This window comes from Natator depressus, chromosome 5 (assembly GCF_965152275.1).
Source record: "Natator depressus isolate rNatDep1 chromosome 5, rNatDep2.hap1, whole genome shotgun sequence".
NCBI classification, from domain to species: domain Eukaryota; kingdom Metazoa; phylum Chordata; order Testudines; family Cheloniidae; genus Natator; species Natator depressus.
In genome coordinates this window covers 35,430,875-35,456,908 of record NC_134238.1, presented here as the reverse complement: position 1 = coordinate 35,456,908, position 26,034 = coordinate 35,430,875, and the positions used below count along the sequence as shown (strand labels likewise).

Genomic DNA, 26,034 nt, shown 5'->3' with positions numbered 1-26,034 from the left:
ATGGATGCTTGTAGCCATTATCAGGTGATTTCTCATATTATATTTAAAAAATGAGCAAGGAGGTGCGTAACAAAATGGAGCTTTGAAAGAATTTGGAACAGGAAGAACAAAGCTCCGTTGTTGAGCTTGCATTAAAATCAAACGAGGGGTAATACATTTCCAAAGCATCTGCTTCCTGGCCAATATGCACAATGACAGTGGCTTCTTTGGACGAAGAAACAAGACCTGGCACAAGTAGTTTTGCACAGGCAGCTACTGGGATGACCTTACCTTAAAAAAACAGGGAAAATCCCACCTCAAAGTGACAAATTGTTTTAATTTGAAATTCACTTTGTAAGTTAAACCATTACCTGAATCCATGGCTCAGCTAAATCTTTATAGGTGGAAGGGATCTGCTGAACCCCATAATGAGTAAGGTTAAAATTACTATCTTGTGTTCTCCTTTGCGATCCACCTGTAGGCTGCTGCTGATTCTGCTGTTGAACCACTCTGAGAACTGAAGGAGAATCCACAGGGCTTGGCAATTCATGACTACAAGTAAACAAATATTTAATGTGGATGAAAAAGTTAAACATTTACACACTTTAAAGCTCGATACTTTAACTACAGATCCAGAAATGAGAGATTCAATCTGTTCAGAAAACTGAATGCTTACCTATAGAAATCATGAGATCGCCACTTAGATCTACAAAGAGGGCATATAAGTGGCTCTCTGTTTCTTCTACATTCTTCTGCCCCTGAAATGCAGTAACCACAAAACAACATGATGCCTAAAGTATATTATAGACTTATGGGAATGTAGAAACAAATGTATGGTTATAAAAATCAACAATATTTAAATAGTAAATTTTACTTTAAATTAGAATATATCCTCTTCCTGATAAGGATAAATGTAGTTCCGAATTCAGCTGTCTGAATATTGGACCAACTTCTGTTGGTGAAAGAGACAAGCTTTTAAGGGCATGGCTACACCTGCAGATGTAGAGCGCTGTGAGTTAAACCCACCTTTGTAAAGCGCAGTAGGGAAAGTGCTGCAGTCTGTCCACACTGACAGCTGCAAGCGCAGTGGCGTGGCCACATTTGCGGCACTTGCAGCAGCATTGGGAGCGGTGCATTATGGGCAGCTATCCCAAAGAGCTCCTCTTCCCATTCTGGCGCTGTGGCTTATAGGAAGCGGGCGGGGAGTGCGGGGAATTCTAGGTCCTGTCCCAACGCCCTGTGATGCATCGGTTTGAATCCCAGCATTCCCTTTGCTTCTGTCCACATTTGGCCCCATCTTTCAACGTTTTTTGTACTGTGCGCTCTGTCTTCCCTTTTAGTCTGCGGGAATGGAGCCTGAACTGCTGAGGAGTATGCTGATGAGTCTTGCCAGCACGTCACGTTTGGCAGTCAAGTTATTCCTTATGATCCAAAATGACAGTGAGGGCTCCGACGACGATATAGACTCGAGTAACCCATATGACACAAGTTTGCTTGAGGCATTCACGGACATGCTCGCCACCATGGAACGCTGCTTTTGGGCTCGGGAAACAAGCACTGAGTGGTGGGATCACATCGTCATGCAAGCCTGGGATGACGAGCAGTGGCTGCAGAACTTTCAGATGAGAAAAGCAACTTTCATGGGACTGTAAGAGGAGCTCACCCCCACCCTGTGGTGCAAGGACACGAGATTGAGAGCTGCCCTGACGGTGGAGAAGCAGGTGGCTATTGCAGTCTGGAAGATGGCAACTCCAGACAGCTACCGATCAGTTGCTAACCAGTTTGGAGTGGGGAAGTCAACCGTTGGAATCATGTTGATGCAAGTTTGCAGGGCCATTAATCGCATCCTGCTCAGAAGAACCATGATTCTGGGTAACGTGCATGACTTTGTGGCTGGCTTTGCACAAATGGGTTTCCCTAACTGCAGAAGGGCAATAGATGGGACACATATTCCAATTCTGGCACCAACCCACCCAGCCTCCGAGTACATTAATTGGAAGGGGTATTTCTCTATGGCTCTCCAGGCGCTTGTGGATCACTGTGGGAGTTTCACTGACATTAACGCAGGCTGGCCCGGAAAGGTGCATGACGCATACATCTTTCGGAACACTGGCCTGTTGAGGAAGCTGCAAGCCGGGACTTTTTTCCCAGACCAGAAGATCACTGTAGGGGAAGTCAAAATGCCCATTGTGATCCTTGGAGACCCCGCTTACCCTTTAATGCCGTGGCTCATGAAACCCTACAGAGGGAGCCTTGACAGCAGCAAGGAGCGGTTCAACGACAGGCTGAGCCGGTGCAGAATGACTGTGGAGTGTGCTTTTGGTTGTTTAAAGGGCAGCTGGCATTCTCTGTATAGGAAGCTGGACCTGGCCGATGACAGCATCCCCGTGGTTATATCTGCGTGCTGTACCCTCCATAACATTTGTGAAGGGAAGGGTGAAAGATTCACGCAGGCATGGAACTCGGAGGTTCAACACCTGGAGGCTGAATCTGAACAGCCAGAGAGCAGAGCTATTAGAGGGGCCCAGCGTGGGGCTGCAAGGATTAGGGATGCCTTGCAGGAGCAATATGAGGCTGAAAGCCACTAGTAATGTCTGGTGCCCTGCACAGGAGTGAAGTGCAATAGTTCCAATGTTAGTAGGAATCTGTGTTTGCTAGACTGACTTGCAGTGCCTGTTTCTTTCCTAAGCTAAGGTATCTTTTACTTTATGCAATAATAAAGAACGTTTCCAAAGCCAAAAAAATCATTTATTGAAGAGACACAACTGCTTGAGAAACAGAAAGGGCAAGGGGGTGGGGAACGGTACAATCACAAATTTGCATATGTCCTGTCTGGAGTGCTGTGTAATGAGTGCTGCACTTCAGGATGGCTATACTGCATGGTGATGGGGGTTGAGTGCAGTGGGTAAGGGTTGTAGTTTTCAGGGCTGGGTGGTGAAGCTACAGGTGTTGGAGGCAGCTGGTGGCGGTAAGAACCCGGATGTTGGGGAAAGTGGGTTGGCGGTGACATGGGGGCACAAGGGAAAGAGTTTTGGGACAAGGGCTGCAGGGGCGGGCGGGCGGGCGGGCATGGTAGTGCTCCACTTGCATTGCTACGAGTGCCTGTATCGAGTCCACTTGGCGCTCCATGATGCTTATCAGCCGCTCTGTGCTTTGGTGCCGGCGATCCGCGTTCTGCTGGCGGACCCTCCTTTCACTCTCCCACCACTCCTGTGCTTTTTGATTTTCATTACTTGAATGCTGCATTACTTCATGCAACATGTCTTCCTTGCTTCTACGTGGCCTCTGATTTTTTGGAGTCCTTCGGCCGGTGATAACATGGACGGCTGAGATCTCAAGGTTGCATCTGTAAAGGCAAAATGCAACACTTAACAGAGGCAGCATTGTTCACACCAAAACACAGCAATGATTCCCCTGTACCTAAGGGCAAGCAGTCTACACAATAGCATAATTTGCCCATCCCAAAGCGAGCGCACATAACCCATGGGAGCCCCAAAATGGTGAGTAAGCACAGGGTCAAGCGTGACTCATTGTTTCACGGCTGTACTGTACTCTGGGTTTCTATGCTTTGGGGAGAGCCAACAGCGGCAGGGGGCCCCTATACTGAACACTCTCCCCACATTTTCCCACAGAAGTTCGTCCTGGAAGATATCTCGCTGCTGAGGGTGACCTGGGAAACAAGGGAGAGTCTTCTACTGCAATGCGGCTTCCGCCCTGGCCCATATGCAGCTTGTCTGTGGGCAGCAATGGTCCCCCCGCCCCTCACGGCACAGTGGTGCGGATAAGTTAGCCTGACTGGGACAAGGACCATAGTGGCCCTCCTGAGAAACCTGAGCAAGCGCATTGCCCAACTTCTGGATGAGACCTTTGAAGAGCTCACTGAGGCCGATTACCATGATGTGAGAGAGCACATCAATGCCCTATTCCGCATCTAGGCATGCATGCAGCCCTAACCCTCTTCACCCCAAGAGCTTGCACGAATAACTTCCTTCCCAAAATAAAAGCTGCTTACCAAGAACCTCCTCTGGTGTTTGTCCTTCCCCAAGCACAGGCTGCCGTGACTGGCTACCTTCCTCCTGGTTTGAGAACAGCTCCTGGCCGCATGCATCTAGGGATTCCAGGGTGACTTCCTCCTCCTCAGCACCCTCGCTCCCGCTTTGCTGCTCCTCCTCCTTCTCCTGCCTTGTTGCACTGGGCTCTGAAGTGTCCATGGTAGTCCCTAGAGTGGAGGTGGGATCACCCCCAAGTATCGCGTACAGCTCTTTGTAGAAACAGCAGGTAGCGGGGCAGCACCGGAGCAGCAGTTTGCCTTGCGGGCTTTGCGGTAGGCATTCCTCAGCTCCTTCACTTTAATCTTGCACTGCAGTGCATCCCGGTCATGGCCCCTTTCCATCATGTCCCTTGATATCTGCCCAAAGGTATCGTAATTCCTACAGCTGGAGCGCAGCTGGGACTGGACAGCTTCATCCCCCCAAATACTGATGAGGTCCAGGAACTCACTATTGCTCCATACTGGGGCTCGCCTGGCGCATGGAGGCATGGTCACCTGGAAGGATTTGCTGATAGCACGCCTGGCTGAGCAAACAGGAAGGGATTTTTCAAAATTCCCAGAGAATTTAAAGGGTGGGTCTGATGGTTGGTCACCTGAGGGCAGGGCAGTAGAGTTCAAAGTGATGACAACCAGAGTGGATAGCACAGGCATTGTTGGACACTTCTGGAGGCCGATCAGAGCACTCTATAGGACCAGGGCGTGCACACTGGCGCCACGGCACTCCAGTGGGGGTGCAGCAAACATTATTCCACTTGCCGAGGTGGAGTACCAGCAGCGCTGTAGCTGCGGAGTCAGAGCACTCTATGTGCCTTGCCAGTGTGGACGCATCATGAGCTAGTGCACCTGGGATTCCTTTACTGCGCTGTAACTCGCAAGTGTAGCCAAGGCCCAAGCTTACACAGAGCTCTTCCTCAGGTCTGGGAATGGTACTCAAATTGTCATAGCTAAATACAAGGTGGAACAGATTGTTAAGCATAAGGAGTTAACATATGTTGCAAAAGACCATTCAAGGTGAAGTGGGCAGTTAACATGACTGCAGTCATAGGACAAATGAGTGTTAAGTGGCTTACAGATTGTTGTAATAAGCCAAACCCATACAGTGTATCATTAGACAATTACAACCCATACTCGATGAGGATCACATCCTGAAGGAAATCTTTCCAGAGCCCCCTCTTCTGCCTTCAAACACCGCCCCCCACCTTGCCAAAGTCATAATCAGAAGCAAGCTCCCCATATACCAGAACACACCAACTCAAAGCAATACCTGATCCAGCCATAACAGATGCAAAACCTGCAGCCATATCTACCCTGGTCCGATGAGCAATTACCCCACCCCCAACACACCTACATATGCTTATCACAACACATGGTTACCTTGTCCTGTGCACGAAATGCTCCAACCACCACTATATGTGGATAAAACCAGACAATCACCATGCTCCTAAATGAACTCGCACAGAAAAATGATAAAAGACAAAAACACCCTATCAGTCATGGGCAAACACTTTTCACAAAACAATCACCCTGTATCTGACCTCTCAGTCCTTGTCCTCAAGAAAACTCCTTCAAAAGACAAGCCTCGGGGCTAAAATTCATAACTTTTCTGAACACTAAAAATCATGGACTCAAAGACACTGGATTTATGGCTCATTATAACAATCTGTAACCCGCTAAGTCTCCTTTGTCCTACAACCGTATAGGTGTTAACTGCCCACTTCACCTTAAACGGTCTCTTGCAACTTGTCAACTCCTTATGCTTAACAAATTTGTTCCACCTTATATTTAGCTGTGACACTTTGAGTACCATTCCCAGACCTGAAAAAGTGTTCTATGTAAGCTTGAAAGCTTGTCTCTTTCACCAACAGAAGTTGGTCCAATAAAAGATATTATCTCACCCACCTTGTCTTTCTAATATCCTGGGACCAATACGGCTACAACTACACTGTAAATTTTAACCACACTTTAATTGCGCTGCTTCTCCTCAGGCAACATTCTTCATTTACATTAACCACAATATTCCACATTAATATCCACTAGTTGATAGACTTTCAGTAAGTTCTCCACACGCAACACAATGAAATATAGAGCTTCACATTCATCTTTCAGGTCTGTACACTTTTAATATAAAGTCTGTTAAGCTTCAATGCATTCTTGTTTCATTAACTTGCATTTCAAAGAATGGGTATCATTCTATACTACAGTTTATGTATTTAAAGTCACCAGCAATAAATGTAAATAAAAAATGACATACAAATTGACATGCAGTGATGATGTAACTTATTCCTGCAGCCATCTTCACACACAGTCAGGCTCTCTTCATCCAGCATGCCTAACAAACAAATGGGGCACATCTGTTCTTCTTCATCCTTCATACTATAAAAAACAGACATTAGCAATATGAAAAATTGCATAGATCAGATTCTAATATAGGTATTAAGTCAAATATTGATTAATGATCAATGCTAGTTGTCATAATACTCTATAACCACCATATCACATCTAAAACCAAGAGTTAGGAGCCTCAGTGAGTGGTGTGATTTTCAGAAGTGCTGAGCATTCAGCAGCTTCTGTTGCAATCAATGGGATCCACATGGCATTTGGCACTCGGCACTCAAGAAAATCAGGCCAGGCAGCTAAAAATTGACTTTGGAGCATAACTTTAGGGAAAGACACAATTTTCAAAATCTTGTCCTAAAGAAATCTACTTTGCTGTTTACTCAATATTTATGATTGGAACGATTAAGGAATTGTTAGTAACTTATACATTGAAACAAAACATCTTTCTTCTTTGTCACACTTCATCCACAACTCAAGTCGTGTTCAAAAGTTGCTTTTTAGACCATCACAGCAGCTCTTGAATACTATTTTATGAACATGTGTAAAATTCAAAAAGCAAATGTAAAATAAATACAGCTGCTCTATATTTTTGCTGCAAGTAAATATTTATAGCATTCTCATATGCAACTACTAATCAGAACTATTTTATTCAGATCAAAACATCAAATTTTTATCAGCTAAATTTTAGATGTACTTTCATTTTGTTTTCTACCATTAAGAATTATCTTAATTTCAAACTAATAATCTGAGACTACAGAGAGTTTATGACTGTATTTAAAATTACACTGACAATGTATAATGAAAACAGCGGAAATTTTCCCATCCATAGCACATTTTTGCAAATGGACACAAGATACATTATAATCATTAAACGACAGAAATGGAAAGAACGTGCTTGCAACAAAATGGAATGGTGTGGCGTCGATTTGCGTTCGTGGAGGGACGGACGAGGACAAGCCGGACAAAGGTGATTAAAAGACAGTTTATCAATTATGCCATTGTATACACATACATAACTTGAAAAAAACAAAAAAAACCCTACATTTGTCTGGCAGCAGTGAATTAAGTTATGACTGTAGAATTGTACATATTTATGTTTTATTTGTACATTCATTGTGCCTTACACAATCACCTTTATTTTCTAAAAAGTTTTTAAATAATTGAGATTTTTTGCAGATCTGGAAAATCCACAGAAGTAAATTTACAGTGAAAATGTTCAGTTCTACAGTATCCTAAAAATACAAATTTCGGTGTGGTCATAACTGTATTATACTTTTTACTTTCAAGAATTAGTAGTTAACCATAAATTTAAATGAAGCACAACAGAAACATCAAGACTGTGTAAGCTTATCTCTAATGAAATGGAAATACAGTAATACAGTGACTGTTATATATATTATACCATGCCAGAATGGCTTCACTATAAAACGACTGCAATATAGTTTGCTACATCAACAGCTGCGTGGGTTTTCTTCAGGTGTACCCTAATAATCACTAATGAAAAATAATGCAACAATATAATGTAATAAATCAGAAAGTTATGTAATTAAGTTATTCCTATAACAAGTCTTCCCAAACATATATCTAACTAAAGAAATTAATCTGTCAGAAGAATAATTTCAGGGAAACAACTGTAGGCATTTAACAGATCTGTGTGTGTTTATACATAAATATGTATTTACAATGAAATAGTCTGACAGTTAGAAAAATACATAAACACAAGGCAACAGGAAACCATGTTCATGATCTAGAATCCCAAACTGAAAACATGCCTAAATATATTAATTTTGTCAGATGGAGACTGTCGTCTAAAGTAATGTACCAAGATTATTTGTTAACATACGGTTCCATTTTATGTTAAGGTAAGAAAGTGTCATTTTTTGTTTTCTTCTAAGCATCCTCTAGGGAGCATCCACCTTACTTTATTCAACCAAAGTATATAAATTCACAGAAAACATTTTAAAAAAATTAAGAACATAAGACTAATAAAATGAATGCTATTCATTTTAGCCCCTAACAAATTTACAAGACCCATTAAGCAAAAACACTGAAGTAAAAATAAAAATTTGCAATAGCTTTTCAAAGAATCATTAACTTTACTAAGCTTAAGTATTGGAAAAATCATAAATATGCTTCTAATATGGTATGTGCCAGAATGAGCCAGATTGAAGAATACAAAAATCCCTACATACATACATACATACATACATACATACATACATACACACACACACACACACACACACACACGTGGAGTATACTTACCTGGAACTTGCAAGCCCACATGTTCATAAGCATATGACTGTTGCTTTTAAGTGATACAGCTTGCTTTCAAAAATTATTTGCACAGGAAAAAATGAGATATTTCTACATTTGTGAACATTTTCCTGCATGCTGCATATGAACACATGCACACACACAAACACGTCAGTTTTGGGAGCTAAATGTGTACTCCAGTCTTAAAAATAACTGCACACTTTTTTAAAAAAAATTTCACTTTGAACAAGGAACAAAGGAATAGATTCTCTGCAAAACATCAATATCTAACACATTTTTCAAATAGGTCTTGTAAATTCAATATGTCCGTGTTGGTATCAAGATGACTGATGTAAACTTGATCGATTTTTTTTGCATACACAAAATTATTTTATTTGACTTAAAATGGAAGTAGCTTTAAATAGATTAAAATAAAATGTGAGTGTATCTAAACCTCCAAAATGGGGGGGGGGGGGGGGGGAGGCTACAGAACAAAGCTTTTTAATTCCTTTAGAAAAATACTAACCTGTTTTCTGAACTAGATGTAGAAGTACTAGATGATGACAATGTATGAGAATTTGACATGCGTGAGACAAACTTCTGGATGGTGTTACGAGATGGAGCTTTGATCCTTGAGCTACGCCTACTGTGATATTTCTGGAACAAACTCTCAACCTAACATTGGGAAAAGATAGCAACAGTAGTATTTATGATATAAATACCTCACACATAAAGAGATGTTCTTGAGATTTCAATATTGACAATGAAATATATTTGTCTATATGTTTATAACACATTATTATTATTAAATTGTAATTGCAGCTGCAACAGCAGGAATTTCACTATTGTCTTGAGAATAAAATGGCTTGCAAGGAACAAACTACTTCACATAAAAATCATCAGCTCCATTTTTCTTTACTTTGTACAAAGATTGTGTGGCAGAAACTTGCTCAGCTTAATAATTTACTATTGAGACAACAGATAAATGATACACTACAGATGCTGATGAAAATACAAATTTGAAGTAAGTGGAAAAGAAAGTTTTATAGCATATTCACCGAACCAAAGATTTCTACTTTTCAGTTGCTCCTTTTATTGCAAAGGATATTTTTCTAATATTTACATAGTTTTTGAAACTAATACGCAGAAACACTGGCCAAATTAAAAACTTTTAACTCTATTCCTTCAAAACTTGGTACAGTCTTCAGCTGTTTTAAAAACATGCCCTAAAAATGCTGTAACTGTGTGTGTACTCACATTTGCTATTAAATACATCTGGAATTCATTACCTCAAAATTCTTCAAGGTCTTTCTCCAAAGCATTGGGTCTGAGGGTTCTAACTGGAACACTCGAAGCATGACAAACAGCAAATGAATACAAAATGTTCCACGCCCGCAACTGCATGTCTACAAAGAAACATACAGCAGGTTAGGGCCCTACTGTGGCTTGATACTTACACATGTGCACATTTTTCATTAAGCACCTACACTGTCTAGTGCTTTGCCCAGACAGTGAAAATACAAGACCATGAATGGATGTAGAGTGAATTTAAACTTCTGAAATGCGACTTATGCTTCTGTTCTTCATCGAGAAAGAGAGAAAGAAAGAAATGGGAAACAGCAAATTATGCTACTTTTCTCCTGACATTTTTCCTCTCAGAGGTTGTAGTTACCATTCATATCAAAGGATCTTATGCACCTGATCCTCATATCACCCAGTATGAAGGCAATCAAGAAATTTTCTTCTGCCAATTATAGGCCTCTGCACCCTGTTCCAAGAACACAAGTCTAGTTGTTCCCTATTGAATAGTCACACCATCATTAGGAGGGTCTATTTGGAGAAGTTCCCATAGCAGGTATTAATACTACAGTACTATGAGACTGTTCAGAAAGCTTTCATATGCATTGGTTCTACATTTACCAGTATAGAACCAAGTTTTATATTTATATATCCAGGAAGTGTAGACCATAAGACACAGATATAAGAAATTAAAAGTGCCTCTTCTAGTGGAAGGTGGGGCAAAACAGAAAGTGGCAAAATTTCAGTCAAAATACTAGTTAGAAATTAATATCACATCCATGGAGGGAGTGTAAAATGGGTGAAAAATAAATGTGAAACACTAAATTTGCACATTATCAATGATTCCTCAGCTAAATTAAATGGATTTTAAAAGAAAAGTGTTTGCTACAGACAACCTAATGTTTGAAGTATAGTTGGCACAAAATCATAATATGTACATAAGACACCTTTTAAATGCTATTTCATAGGATAGCTAAATATCTAACTTTGGTTTATGAATTTATAACTTCATCTGACATGGTTCTATACAATTTCCAAACCCTGTAAGTAAAAAATATTGTAGGCATGCTAGGTGATTCCTACCTGAGGCCCAATGAACACCCTATACTTGTTATCAGGGCTGTCTCCTCCAATTAAGAAAGAATTAGGTCCTATCTGCTGCAACAGGTACAATCTGGCTCGCATAACTTTGTTGACACGACGATTTGTTTCCTCGGGGCTATATGGTGAGAAGCCATCTGGAGATGGAGCTCTACGAGGTGGTGTTATTCTCCCACTTTGAAACTGCAACAAAATTGTTTCCAATATCAACTATTTCTCTCTTCACTAAAATTCTTACACAAGACAATTATTTGTTTGTTAAGAGACAACAATAAGCTCAACAATGCTCTCAGCACTGACGAGAATTCAAAATGAGAAAAAGTCCCTATCTTAAAGGGACTACAAGGATTATCAAGGTACATTTATTTTCTTCCATGCTCAAATCCAGCAGACATCAGATGCAGCAAACATGAAGTTTTAAACAAGTTTATTGAAATATTAACATAGGAAGTAAAAATCCAGTAGCTGGCTTTTATTTTTCTTGAAATTTTTGTTCATTGATTTTATTGCACTACTTTACCCAAGTAATTAGAACTGAGAGACTATTGTGGATTTGTGAAGGGCAACGCTGAATACTGGTTCTGTGAGATGAAATTTCTTCATTTATAAAGTATATTAGCGCCTTTAAATTCTAGCCATTGAGGAATAAGAGTTTATAGGACATTTTTCAGAGGAAGATATCAGATAAAAGATGAAATTCCTTCCTCTTGTCTTAACTATGAAAACAGATTTCTCACTTAGGCCTCTATATTTTTTATTCTAAAAGAAATGACCCAAATCTAGTATCAAAGTATCTAGTCTTCAGTTAATTTCTCTAACATATTAAGATTTTTTAAATATTTTTTTCTGATATTAAACTTAATATTGCTACTGAATGGTTGGAATCCAATTGGAATTTCAAATAGTGAAGTAGAAGATTGTAAGTGAACCATTCTTGTTAGTCATTAATTCCAACATGGACTAAACCAGGGGTTCTCAATCTTTTTCTTGCCGAGGCCTCCCTTCAACACGCTACAAAAATGACAGGGCCCAGTGGGGGTAGAAGACAGGAAGTCGGGGCTCCAGGCCGGGGGGGACACACCCTTGGGCATAGGCATAGTTTGACTTCTATTGGGGGAGCAAGGGCTGGCAGGGCTCGAGCCAGCTCCGCACAGCGGGGTCCAGGGAGGGAGCACCACCTCCACTCCGACTCTCTCAGGAGGCCACTAAGCATGTCTGGGCGGTGGGGGGAAGCAACCAAAAAATATAAACTAAGTGGAGGACTCAGTTCAAAAAGTTTGAAAACTGCTCAGGGTGCAGGGAGGGGATAGCTAGGGGCTGTGTGAAGTGAGGGGTGTAGCTAAGGGTCAGCAGGGTGAAGCTAGGGGCTGTGTGCAGGAAGGGAAGTAGCTCAGCCTCAGGGTGCAAGCAGGGGATAGCTGGGGCTGTGTATGGGCGCACTGGGAGGGGGCTCCCAGTGTGGCTCCCAGCTTCAGTGGGGCAGTGGCTGGGGCTCCTGGCTTCAGTGCTGGGGCTCAGGTTACCAGGTTTCAGCTGCAGGGCTCCGCAGCCCCCCCTGAAAGGGCTCATGGACCCCCAGTTGAGAACCACTGTACTAAACTTTACTTTTAAATTAACTTTATTTTCAGTGACAACAAATTACGAAAATTCATTCAATGGAAAAAAGTCCATTAGCGACAAATGGAGGAAAGGCAAAATTGAGTTTCTTAATTGTAATCTTGGTCTCTCCTAGCATGGTGCCACTGTTCTCAACGGAAGTTACAACTCATGGTATTTCTGACCAATCAGTAGAAAGGAAGCAGAGCGCTCCTCTTGGAAACTGAAAGTCTACAACAGTAGAGCTATCACAGGAGAAAGAAAAGTAAACTGCCTGCACTCTACCTTGTGCTCAGATATATTGCTGTTTTCTGCAGCAAAACCATGTGCTTCGGCCAAGATTTTCAGAAGTGGAAACCTACAGTCAGATTTTTTAATAAGTCAGGCCTCTTATTTAGGAGCCTAAATTGGGATCCAGGAGCTTAACTTTAGGTACAATTGCTCTTTTGCCAAGTGGTAGCAGATGTCCAGGGGCCTGTGCAGGTTGGCTTTCCAGTGAAGGAGAAATCAGTGAAATGGAGTCTAAGTATTCTATACTTATTCTAAGTAAAGCTTGTTTTATTTGTACATGTACACCAGTTCTGGAACAGAGGTGCTCACAAACAACATGGAGGTAATTGTTTCTTTTAGAAATCTCAACCCAAAAACCAAGACCTGGTTCCCAGGGAGCACATCTGCTTCAAGAATTGACTCCACTCAAAGATCCATGAAGAGAGCAAACTCTGCCACCAGAACTTTACATAAGCAAACTAACACAAAGCATGTGTCTTTCCAACACTGGACATTTTCTCATGTGCTAAGAAAAAGAACTTGGAAGACTGTGGGTAACAGCACCATCTGGTGACACCTGCCATAACAGATTCTATTTTTGAAAATCTTGATCCAGGTTTATTTGCTACAAAAACAACAGATCAAATCAAGCATGGAGTTGCATCCTTCACATTTAATTTCCTAACAACTACGAATGTAATATTTATTAGGCATACCACACATTTCATTATCCTAAGTAAAATCACAAGTGGGAAACCCCTTAGACCATGCATCTTCTCTCCAAAACCAGTAGTTAGAGATAGCTTCTGTTGACAGTTCAGAAGTACCAAATTTTGACATGTGTATAGCAATACCCCCTCTTCCATAAACGGTGACATCTCAAAATAAAGTCAAAACCATAATTACATTACATTCTCCAACTTACAGGCACTGGAGATACCCTTTTTCTTCTAACACCTGGTGATTCTGATTTAACAGTTCTAGAGGATGAGGAGCTACTAGGAGAAGGGCTACGTCTTCCTTTCTGAGTTGCAGAAGCATTGCTTTGCCCTTCAACTTGAGGTTCGATTGATAGTTTGTTGCTTTCAGAGCCATCACCTTTCACTGGGATTGGTTTTACCACCTTGTAGGAAATAAGTCACAGAGTTTGTGGTTAGTAAAATGATCATCTTCTAAATAAAGCAACAGAACACACTAACTTGAAGTCTGTTTTGGAAACATATGTACAGTGTTTATATTTCTTCGTTTCGCAGCTGATATATTCCCTTTATACTGAGATATCAGCTATTCCCCAATTATGTTAGTGATCAGTGTTTGAGAGTCACATTGGCATTTCAAATGTGTGTGTTATTAGATTATAAGATTAATTCCCATTCTGTTTTTCTTAGCAATCATATGTCCAAAATTAACATTCATTCATGTCTATAATGTTAACAGTTTCTGCACAAATTATTTGCCACCTTTGGTTCTTCTAGGTTATAGCTGAAACTGCTTCTTGACTTCAGATTGCTAAATAAAAAGTAGCCAAGTTCTTTATTGTAAATAATTATGCTTTTGATCTTGCTCTTTTGCATGCATCTTTCAATGTTACTCGGACAAAACCGATCACAAGCCATCTTGCAGAAGAGGAGCAAAATGAACTCGCATTTTGATTTATGTCAAGAATCATGGAAAATGTTTTTTCTGATGATAATCACCTGTGCTAGACAAATGGGGGATTAATACATAAGTTTTAAGAAGGTGAATTTTTTAAAATTTAGAAACAAAATTGGGGGGGGGGGGGTTGACTGAGAAAATGGTTTAAAGTTCTATTCTGTAAACACAGCTACTTTGGATGTCAACAGAGGGCAGTGTTGTCACAATAATATTTTTAAGCAAAACAATATCAGTTGAGCTATTTGACTTTCTAAGCACCAAACACACTACAGATCTGTAAGGCATACAGAATTAGCAACAATTCTTCAAATAGCCAATAAAAGTGAACAAAGGGATCATAACTAAGTGTCAGCAATCATAACTGAGATACAGGGTAGCGGGGTTCTAAGAACAAATATTTATTAAGCCATCTTGGCACTTTTCACAATTGTAAATAATCAGTAAAAAAAATTCAAATTATTATAACCGTTTCTTGAACACTACTTACCACAGGGCCTCTCCTGCTTCTCCTTTCCAGCCATTCATGCTTCCAGGCTGGCATACATGTTGCCTTGAGTTTCTCCCTGATCATGCGCTCTTCTGGGCGGTCATCCATTTTCTGCAACCCCCTGAGGGTTTCTTTAGTCTCCATGTCACGACTAAAATAAAGAAAAAAAGAAAAAAAATCATAAATATGATTGTCTTCAATTAAAATTAAAGACATAACTCTGTGGTATTCTTAAACCTTGTACCATCATAAATTTCTCTCTCTCTCTCCTTACAATATAATTACCAAAACATTAATTCCAACTGGCTGGAGCAAGCCACTTAAGCATTACTGTGAACAATTTGCTACCCTGCTATTTGGAGCATAACTGCTTTGAGGCATATTTACTTGAAATGTGTACTAGTCTGGGTATTAGACATCCAATAAGAAAAGTTTCTTTATGAAATACTAATTTGAACCAAAACAAAACCCCCCAACAACAACCAATCCCCCGCCTCCACAACCTCCCATAAAAAGCTCAGAAGTTTAAGGTTGGTCATATACCTATAGACACATGCAGGCTTGCAGTGTCTCATGTATTTTAAGATAGTTTATAACATGAATAGTGTAGAAGATTTAGAAAGAGGAAGGTATAGTATAAAAATATGTCATGCCACAAGTCATTTGTGTAAAAAAAAAAAAAGCTTAGTGAAAGCAATTAACACTTAATTTGTTTAAATTAGAAAGGGAAGTCATAAAAGCAAGGATTACGTAGTTAAGAGCTGCTTTCTGGACTACTTTTGACTCAAAAGGATTCCCAGTCAGCTATCATAACAAAATATCTAGTCCGCTAATATCACTAAAATGAATGTGTAACCCATCTGGCTTATATGATTTTGACCTACAGCAAAGTAGTTGCTGTGTTTACAGGCAACAACAAAAATACTCAAATACTTAAGTACACACGAGAACAGTCCGAAGGATTACCTGATTCTATTGAGCTATCTGCTAAATCACCAAGAAAACTACATTCCTAGCCACAACACGATTCCTTGCCATGTTCTAGAAGTTAGTTCATTTAAAAGAAAATAAATTGTATTTTTTCAAAAAGCAAATCTATCACCTAAACCCAATTAGACTGTCAATCTGAATGGATGCCTGTATATTTAAAATAAATAAATCACAAATGTGGAAAAAATAGGGCTTTTAATAATTTGTCTACACAGAACAAATAATTTGCATATTTGCCACTTTTTCATATATATACATAATCCCATCTTAACCTTCTGAAATGTTTATCTTAGTTATGCAGATAGAACGTCACTACTATACATTGTCTTACATGAGTTTTTTGTAAGTAGTATTACTATTAGACAATCTGCAATACATACATTATCTTTCCTGTGATAAAAATAAATTAAAAATGTCTCTTCTGTGCAACAATCCATATCTAATGGTGAAAAAGTGATTGTAAAGAATGAAAAAAAAAATACTTTGATCAAATGTTTTTGTTGGCCCAAAACAGCATTGATCAATGTTACAAGACAATTTTTCTCTCATTGTAGAGACCAGGGAAACAAACTATCTAGAGACAGGAAATATCTTTTTCCTGTTCAGTGCAGAAGTGTCATACACAGATGGACACCAGAAAACAAAATATTTTCTTTTCTTTCAAGCAACATCCTCTAAACATACTGCTAATATGAGTTTGATTTTAGGTGTTTTATTGAAAGTGGCCGATTAATCCTAAATTTCTAAATACAATAAAAATTCCATCCAAATAAGCAAACCATTTTAACCTCTGAAAAAGTCAGGCCCATTCTGAGTCATCAAGGAGATCAAATATATATTTAAACAAACCCAAAATTGGGATATTCATATCCCTGCTGCATGAAAAAAAGTGTCTGAATCCTAATATAAATGACAAATTCTTCAAATATAGTGAAAGACAGAATTTTACTTCTGTTTCTGTAGTAGTCGGAGTTCCAATCAAGAATGGGGCTCCATTGGGCTGAGGGCTACACAAGAATATACAAAATCACTCCCTAGATTATATAGGACCTTATTTATATTCCTTCCTTATTCAGCCAAAACACCCCAGATGACTATGGAAGCTTTACCTGAATAAGAACTGGGCCCATATAATGGTACAGCCACAAAAATCTAGGTGAGAATTTGCCTCAGATATTTTAAATTACTTAAACATCTAAAATATACTGTAGCTGTAATTTCATGATACTAGCCATTTCAAATGTGTGAATACTTTGTATACAAGACAAAAAAAACTATGCAAGCAATAAGAGAATGAAGCATACTATTTCATCTGTTCACATAACCATGATTAACTTCCCAACTGATATACAAAAGTCTTAGGGACCCTTGAACTTGAATTAATGAACAATGTAATACAACAGTCTTACAATCTACACTTGTTCTCTAAAAAGCAGAAGCAACTATCTTGTTCTCTCATGTGACAGTAAAACCAATATACTCTTACTTACAAAGAACTGTTGTTTTTAAATATTGGTGGGATAGACCAGCTGAGTCTGAAAGTGTTCTCTCTAGTAATCTAAGATAAGTTCTGCAATTAAGTATCATATATTACCACAGAACGCTGTTTTGGAAAAAAAAAATTTTATGTCACTGAACTCAAAGTATAGTTTTAAGTGAAGTACATTATTAAGAATTCTTGTACTGAGCATTTAAGAAAATTCCCACCCTCTCATCTCCCATCTGTGCATGGAATATCCTTGTGTCTTACATCCTTGTGTCTTGGAATATCCTTGTGTTTTATAAACTGAGTTTATCCACAGTTGGGCCTGATCTTCATAACTAAGGCAAGACTCCCACTGACTAAGATGGGCAATGGTAATTTTGAGTCATGTTAGCAGGACTGGTTCCTATATTACTCCACTTTAAAATCCTCAGAACAATAAAAATAGCTTTTGATGGATGTTGTGGACTGCACCACTCCAACAAATCACCAAGCGCCCGATCTTGCAAGGTGCTGAAGACTAACTCTGATCCAGAAAAGTTTTTAGGCACGAACTCAACTTAAGCATGGGAGTACTCCCAATTGAAGATTAACACTAAGCATGTGCTTAAGTGCTTTGCTTTTTCTTAATATTTGGAAGCTCACAGATAATTAGGAAGAATTATTTCTGATGCACATATTATGACCAACCGCTACAAAGACATGAACTACTATTGGACCCTACTTCTCATATTAAGTGTTCGAGATTCAAATACCAGAATATATAAATCTTTTATATTCTAAAATTAATTAGCAAATCTTCAAAAACAAAATGGAAATTAGTTTCCAGTTGCTGTTCCTGAATAACTTCACTACCGCCACCTGAAGAATGTCAAATTATTAAACTATGCATCTATTCAATACACATTTTATAATCTGTCATTATAGCTCATTCTTTCACTGCATCAGGTGGCCATGTATTCAAGTCACAAACTAGATTCAGATTTATACTTAATGCAGATGGCAGGACTCAGAGAGAAAAAAGGTTACATTCCGTTGTCTGAGGGGTTAAACAGATGTTCCCTATCTGCACATGCAGTTAGAAATTAGATAACATCTCAGCACTATAAAAGTACGGTGCTATGTAAGTAAATTACATACAAAAGTCTATGTTAAAATAACATTAATTTAGGTTGCAAAGTCAAGCACTGGAAAAACATGAAATATCAGAATTAAGGTTGCCATTGCAACTGTATCATCTCAGCATCTCACAAACGCAGATTGCATTTCAAACCAGAGAGTATTATCCTCATTTTACAGATGGGCTAATGGAGACAAAAAACTTTCCTGAGGCCTCACAGTGAATTATTGGCAGAACCTCATGACTTTCCACATTGAGCTCATTCCTCCAGGTCACACTGCTTTACTGTGAGAAGTGTTGCGCATCCACAGCTCCTACTCACTTCAGTTGTAGTTGTGAGTGCTTAGTACTTCTGCAAATCAGACCCCAGGGACTCAAGCTGGGTACACAGAACTGAAGGACAGACAATTAGTGGTCACCTGCCAAAATTTGTGTTTAAGTGACTTGCTCAGCATCACACAGGAAGTCTGAGGCAGATGCATGAATAGTACTGAGTTTTGCCGCCTTAAACACCAGAGTATTTTCTCTTCCTGAAACACGCTGCCTCTCTCATTCTCTACACCTTCTAACTTCTACAGCAAGAAAGGAAGGATTCCTAAAAAACAACAGCCACATTTAGTACACTGCCCCGATTCATTCCTTGAGCCCCGTCCATCCGGTGCAATGAATGTGGCCGGAGTCTTTTGGAAAAATGGTATGTGATCACAATTACATATGCTAGCACAATGCATATACACAAGAGGGAAGAATTAGGGTTGCATGGGCAGGCAACACAGCTTTCAAGAACCATGACCTACAAACTAAATGACTTGCTTTTAACATTTTTTACATATAATTTCCTAAATTTATTTTTAAAGGCAAAAATAAATTATATTATGCAATTGTAACAACCCCCACATAATGCACCATCAGGCACTGAGAGACTAAGGTAGGTCTATGCTGCAATTAAACTCCTGTGGCTGGCCCTCATCAGCTGACCTGGCTCGCAGGGCTCACGCTGCAGGGCTGTAAAATTTCAGCATAGACATTCAGGCTTGGGCTTGAGCCTGAGCTCTGGGACCCTGTGAGGGGGGAAGTGTCCCAGAGCCTGGACTCCAGCCAAAGTCCAAAACAATTTTACAGCTCCGCAGATCCCTGTGAGCCCTAGTCAGCTGGGTGTTTAACGGCAGTGTAGACATACCCTAAGTGACTTGTACTGGGTGTGTGGGCTGGACAGAACAAGCCTGACACTTCCCCCATCCAACGAAAGGTGCTCTGGCAGGAGCTGGTATGCCTCCGAAAACACCCGGGCAGCAGTGTGCCTCTGTTACACTGACAGCAAGAGACTTGGCTCTTCAGAATATTGGCGTGCTGCCAAAATCATTATGAGAAACGCAAACCAAAAATGAGAAGCGTTGATTTTCACCTTCCTATAGCTCAGCCAAACCTGAGTGGAATTTCATGGAGCAAGCCAAAGGCACTTTCTTAGCCCCAACGCTTTCTCCCTGATGAATTTCAGAAGTCTTCTCCAAACAATGCAGGTAGTAGAACTTCTCAAAAAGTTTAAAGAATCTTGTATTATGGGAAATTTTAGGCAACCTAAATACAGAGGATGTTGCCAGCTCCTCATATAATAATGAAGTGAAAGATTCCATAGAAGTGTCCTAAAAAGTAGGGTTCTGAATTGGTGTTCATAACAGTGAAACAGAAAGAGTGTCCACAGTTTTGTGAAAACTATTACTTTTCACATGACTGTCTCACTCACCTAGTAGGAGCATTGCATTACCAATTTGGATCGGGTTTGTGAATAACTATTTTACCTCAAATATATAAAAGTTCAATAGGACCAATGCATTATATTAATAGTCTATGTTCAAGACAAGTTTTATATAACATTGTGGAATGCAGATGCTTTTTTAAAATATTTTTCAAAAAATTCTTTTTTAAATTTGAAGGTTTGTTATGTATCTATTTTGTACTGCTTTGTAAGGCCGGGTTTTCTAAGACACAGTATTACCCTTCAATGACAATTTTAACATAAGCACAGGGTACATAAACTACATTATTTCTATTTAACAAAATAACATTGCCTATTTTAAATGGCATGTAAGCAGTCCAAAGCAAATTTTATTTTTTGAAAGTTCAATATACTTAATCCTGATTTTCTAGTAGTAAAGTACTGTTTTTCATTAGTGTAGCTCTAATCCATTTGTCTGGCTCTCTCAATTGCAAACTATTAAGAAAGAAAACAAGGCATGTAACTAGCTTCTTCAGATAAGTAGTTTTACTTAGTATACAGGTAAACTGACTTTTCCCATTAGTAGTAGAAAAGCTAGGGGGAAAAAAACTGAAAACAGGTAAGAGCAAATTCACTAGTAAAAGAAAAGCTCTGTCTGCCATATCCATAAATACATAGTTGTAAGGAAAAAAAATCTAATTAGTAACTGTCCTAGTAACTTCTGTTTACATTTATGTGTCCACCTCAAGAAAGTTAGCATGTTTGACACGTGGGATCCTTAAAAGCAAACAATCTATTCTTTAGATCCTATCTTCTGGTCGCTAACATTTCAGTAATACTTTCAATGCTTTTTCTCTTTTGTGTCTAAAATATTATTCTTTATTACCACCAGGATTTTTTTTAAAAAGGAAAATAGCTTACTCAGAGTATGAAAATATGGAAGAAAGGAGGATTGCCCAGGATTTGTCCCTAAATCCTTAACCTAGATCTACTGTCTTCTCTACATTGATAATGCTTATGCTGCATCTGGAAAGCATTTTATCCTGTGAGAGAACCTTAAAGGTTTATATGTATCACAGTAAGCAAATTCTATGAAGCAGACACAAGTGTTTTTAAAAAAAGAAGTAAAACTATCAATTCTTTCAGAACATGAGACTCTCCGGGGACAGATTCAAAGGGCTATTGATAGGTGAAATCTGGGGAAAACCCAGTATTCTCTGTCTATACAGCCCAACTTTTAGGCAAGAACTTCTTCCTTTATTAAGGAGAGTGCTGAAATCCTAGACAACAGTAGTGTCATGGAAAGTATACACCAGAGTCCCCCAAACTATGGGGTGCATGGAGGAACATTCGGGGGAAGAAAGCTGGGGCCCAGGCCAGCCCCCATGTGGCATTAGCCACTGACTGAAGACAGGATACTGGGCTAGATGGACCATTGGTCTGACCCAGTATGGCCATTCTTATGTTCTTATCTATATATGTATACATCTAGATATAATAATTATTCTAAAATATTGGCAACAAGAAGTTTATCAAACAATTCACACAAAAATTCAATATGTTTATTACTGGAAGGTAACCTTCACATAATCTAGGATGTACACAACTAAATCTATGTCTGATCTAAGAAACTGGAACCTACTTTTTCATCTCAATTCAATGAAGGCCTTCGACTGGGCTGAGAGGTTATTGTTGGTTACTAACTTTTAAAAACAATATCAATGGTATAACTTATTTTCTTACACAGGTATCAAGAGAGAAAGGTAATTACAAATTTAAACACCAAGTGCATGTCTTATAAGAGCAGAGTTCAGGTAAATGACTCCCTCCCAGAAATAATGCCACTAAAAAGGGGAATGAGATAAGTATGCGTTATTCTATTTGTTTGAACAGAACAGAACTGTTCGGGGGGGGGGGGGGGGAGAGAAGAACTAACGTGAATGTTACAAGACCCAGAACTGAAACCACAGAAAAAAAATACCCCTCTGTGTAGATAACATAAGAACAGCAATACTGGATCAGACCAATGGTCCATCTAGCCCAGTATCCTGTCCTCTGACAGTGGCCAATGCCAAATGCTTCAGACGGAATGAACAGACCAGGCAATCATTGAGTGATCCATCCAACCTTCTGGCTAACAGAGGGTAGAGACACTCAGAGCATGGGGTTGCATCCCAAACTATCTTGGCTAATTGCTATTGACACCCCTATTCTCTAGGAACTTATCTAGTTCTTTTTGAATCCCTGTTCTAGTTTTGGCCTTCACAACATCTCCTGGCAACGACTTCCACAGGTTGACTATGCACTGCGTGAAGTACTTCCTCCTTTTGTTTTAAACCTGTTGCCTATTAATTTCATTGGGTGATCCCTGGTTCTTGCGTTATGTGAAAAATAAATAACACTTCCTTACTGACTGCTGAGGAGAAAGTGCAGATTTTACAGACCTCTATCATATCCCCACCATTAGTTTTCGCTTTTCCAAGCTGAAGAGTTCCAGTCTTTTTAATCTCTCCTCATGCGGAAGTTGTTCCATACCCCTAATAATTTTTGTTGTCCTTCTCTGTACTTTTTCCAATTCTAATACATCTGTTCTGGGTGACCAGAAACGCATGCAGTATTCAAGGCATTGGCATACCCTGGATTTATATATAGAGGCATTATGACATATTATTGCATCTTATTCAATCCTCATCTTTTGTGCCTGCCGTTCTCCAAAAGCTAAATAGCTTTAGCCAAGTCTTGGGCTACAAAGTAAGTATTTTAAAAAGTTGGTGTATACACTAATGAAACAAGAAAATATAGTAAAGCCCAAAATTTCATGGTTTTCTCTAATGGGTCTCTTAACTAAAAAAAAAAAAAAAAAAAAAAAAAAAAAATCTTGAACATATATGCAACAATCTCATTTTATAAAACTAACTTCCCTCATCTTCTGCAAAAATTACAAAGGAAGCCAAAGCCTGAAATAAACTATACAAGTAGATTAGGTAGATCAGAGGTTCTCAAACTTCATTGCACCATGACCCCCTTCTGACAACAAAAATTACTTCACGACCCCAGGAGGAGGGACCGAAGCCTGAGCCTGCCCAAGCTCCACTTCCCTGGGGGCGGGGGTTTGCGCCAAAGCCCGAGCCTCACCACTCTGGGAGAGGAGGGGCCAAACCTGAAGCTCAAGTGCTTCAGCCCTAGGCAGGGGGCTTGTAACCTGAACCTGCCGTCCAGGGCTGAAGTCACTTAACCTTTCCATACTCACTCCTTATAAAACAGAAGTTACTTTTCTTTTTTACTACCAATTATAAAGGGGCACCGAGGTCTTAATTAGTAGTTGTAAAGTTCTTTGCAATCTTTGGATAGGTTTCAGAGTAACAGCCGTGTTAGTCTGTATTCACAAAAAGAAAAGGAGTACTTGTGGCACCTTAGAGACTAACCAATTTATTTGAGCATGAGCTTTCGTGAGCTACAGCTCACTTCATCGGATGCATACTGTGGAAACTGCAGAAGACATTATATACACAGAGACCATGAAACAATACCTCCTCCCACCCCACTCTCCTGCTGGTAATAGCTTATCTAAAGTGATCATCAAGTTGGGCCATTTCCAGCACAAATCCAGGTTCTCTCACCCCCCGCCCCCACCCACACACAAACTCACTCTCCTGCTGGCAATAGCCAGTGAAAAGTTTGTGGTTCTTTTTAGGATTCCCAATCAGGTATAAATTACAACTGCTTTCAAGAAAAAATCCAATGAACAAGAAGTAGCCATGTCATTAAGGGGGACTGCTCAAAGACGGGAATCTTCTTTTTAATATCCAAAGGGTTTTTTATTCAAATCAGTAAACCATGAAATGTTTTTTGCAATATTTCTGCAAAATTTCTTCAGACATTGCTTTTCCTGTAATCTGTATTGAACGCTCTGGAAAGAATTTGTAGGTAAAGATGCCTTTATTGAGTATTACTGCTTCTTTAGCAACTATTTAGAGTATGTCTATGCATACAGTGCTGCAGCGCATCTGGTGAAGACACTATGCTGGTGGGGAGAGAGAGCTCTCCCGTGGACATAAAAAAAAACTACCTCCATGAGAGGCATAAGCTATGTCGGCAGGTGCACACAAACACTTGTGTCAGTGTAACTTATGTTGTTCGGGGTGTGTGCAATATTCACACCCCTGGATGACATAAGTTTTGCCAACATAAGCTGTAGCGTAGACAGTCTTAGATGTCACACTTCTGTGTTTCACAGGTACCCTGACTTTTCCAGAGGCCTGAATTTGGTAGAGCATGCTATGCCTCAAAAGATAAGAAAGGAAAATGATTCTGCCTATTTATTTCTCTAAACTATTTTGAAAGGAAAAGCTGCTATCCATATGACCCTTGGCTTTAATTGTTCACAATCTACCCTCAAATACTGTAGAAATTAGTCTGTTTAATACACATTGCATTTCAGCTGCCTCTGAGCAGTATGCTTTGATGGTAACTAAATATAATTAAGCTATTGTTTTGTGTGTGTTAGATTGGTGTGTGTTTTATATATGCTAAACTGGCATAGTTTGCCAGAAAAATGTAGTTTTATTTGAACCTTTGATGGGTAGATGGCTATTGTTGGTAAACTGTCACATTTCCTGGTTACTTGTTAAAGATAAAGGAGACTAGACAGGGTCTAAGATGTCAGGATCCCTGGAGGGAATGAATACTGAAACTGACTGCAAGGCCTTTTGTTATCAAATTCTATTTACATGGAATTTGCTGTCTGCAACTCCTAAACATTGGAGTTGCAAAGTCAGAGCTTTAGTAGAGTGGGATTTCCTTGGTATTCTGCTCACATATTTCTCTTGTATTAATTTGTGGTTTTCCAATTTATTTTAATGTTTCTGAAAATACTGATTATGTCCCCCTCTCCTCTCCCACCAGAGCCTCCTTTCAAAAGAGGTAGAAAGTTAGTGGGTTTTCACGAACTATAAAAATAATGAATTAGATTAATCAAGTCACCATATCCCAAAGTACATTGCATTTGAGGAGTACACTGCAGGGACAGTACACATATTGACAGGTTTCAGAGTAACAGCCGTGTTAGTCTGTATTCGCAAAAAGAAAGGGAATACTTGTGGCACCTTAGAGACTAACCAATTTATTTGAGCATAAGCTTTCGTGAGCTACAGCTCACTTCATCGGATGCATACTGTGGAAAGTATAGAAGATCTTTTTATACACACAAAGCATGAAACAACGGGAGTTTACCACTACAAAAGGTTTTCTCTCCCCCCACCTCACTCTCCTGCTGGTAATAGCTTATCTAAAGTGATCATCAAGTTGGGCCATCACTTTAGATAAGCTATTACCAGCAGGAGAGTGGGGTGGGAGGAGGTATTGTTTCATGGTCTCTGCGTATATAATGTCTTCTGCAGTTTCCACAGTATGCATCCGATGAAGTGAGCTGTAGCTCACGAAAGCTCATGCTCAAATAAATTGGTTAGTCTCTAAGGTGCCACAAGTACTCCTTTTCTTTTTGCGAATACAGACTAACACGGCTGTTACTCTGAAACCTCTCCTTACAATGTGTATGATAATCAAGTTGGGCCATTTCCAGCACAAATCCACTCTCCTGTGGGTCTGTGTGGGGGTGGGGAGAATTCCAGCACAAATCCAGGTTTTCTCCCCACCCCCACACAGACCCACAGGAGAGTGGATTTGTGCTGGA

The 26,034-nt window shown here is 39.6% G+C and overlaps 1 protein-coding gene across 2 annotated transcripts in view; it reads right to left on the bottom strand.

Annotated features, from left to right (window-relative positions):
- The window catches only part of MAP3K1 (mitogen-activated protein kinase kinase kinase 1), a 96,305-nt gene that overhangs the window by 24,607 nt on the left and 45,664 nt on the right, over positions 1-26,034 (bottom strand). For both annotated transcript variants that reach the window (XM_074952562.1, XM_074952561.1), the window contains exons 2-9: positions 15,033-15,183; positions 13,815-14,012; positions 11,006-11,206; positions 9,913-10,029; positions 9,150-9,298; positions 6,282-6,403; positions 656-737; positions 351-531 (exon numbers count right to left, since the gene is read on the bottom strand). In XM_074952562.1, the coding sequence (XP_074808663.1) occupies positions 351-531; positions 656-737; positions 6,282-6,403; positions 9,150-9,298; positions 9,913-10,029; positions 11,006-11,206; positions 13,815-14,012; positions 15,033-15,183 (1,201 nt within the window). The remainder of the gene's footprint in view (positions 1-350; positions 532-655; positions 738-6,281; positions 6,404-9,149; positions 9,299-9,912; positions 10,030-11,005; positions 11,207-13,814; positions 14,013-15,032; positions 15,184-26,034) is intronic.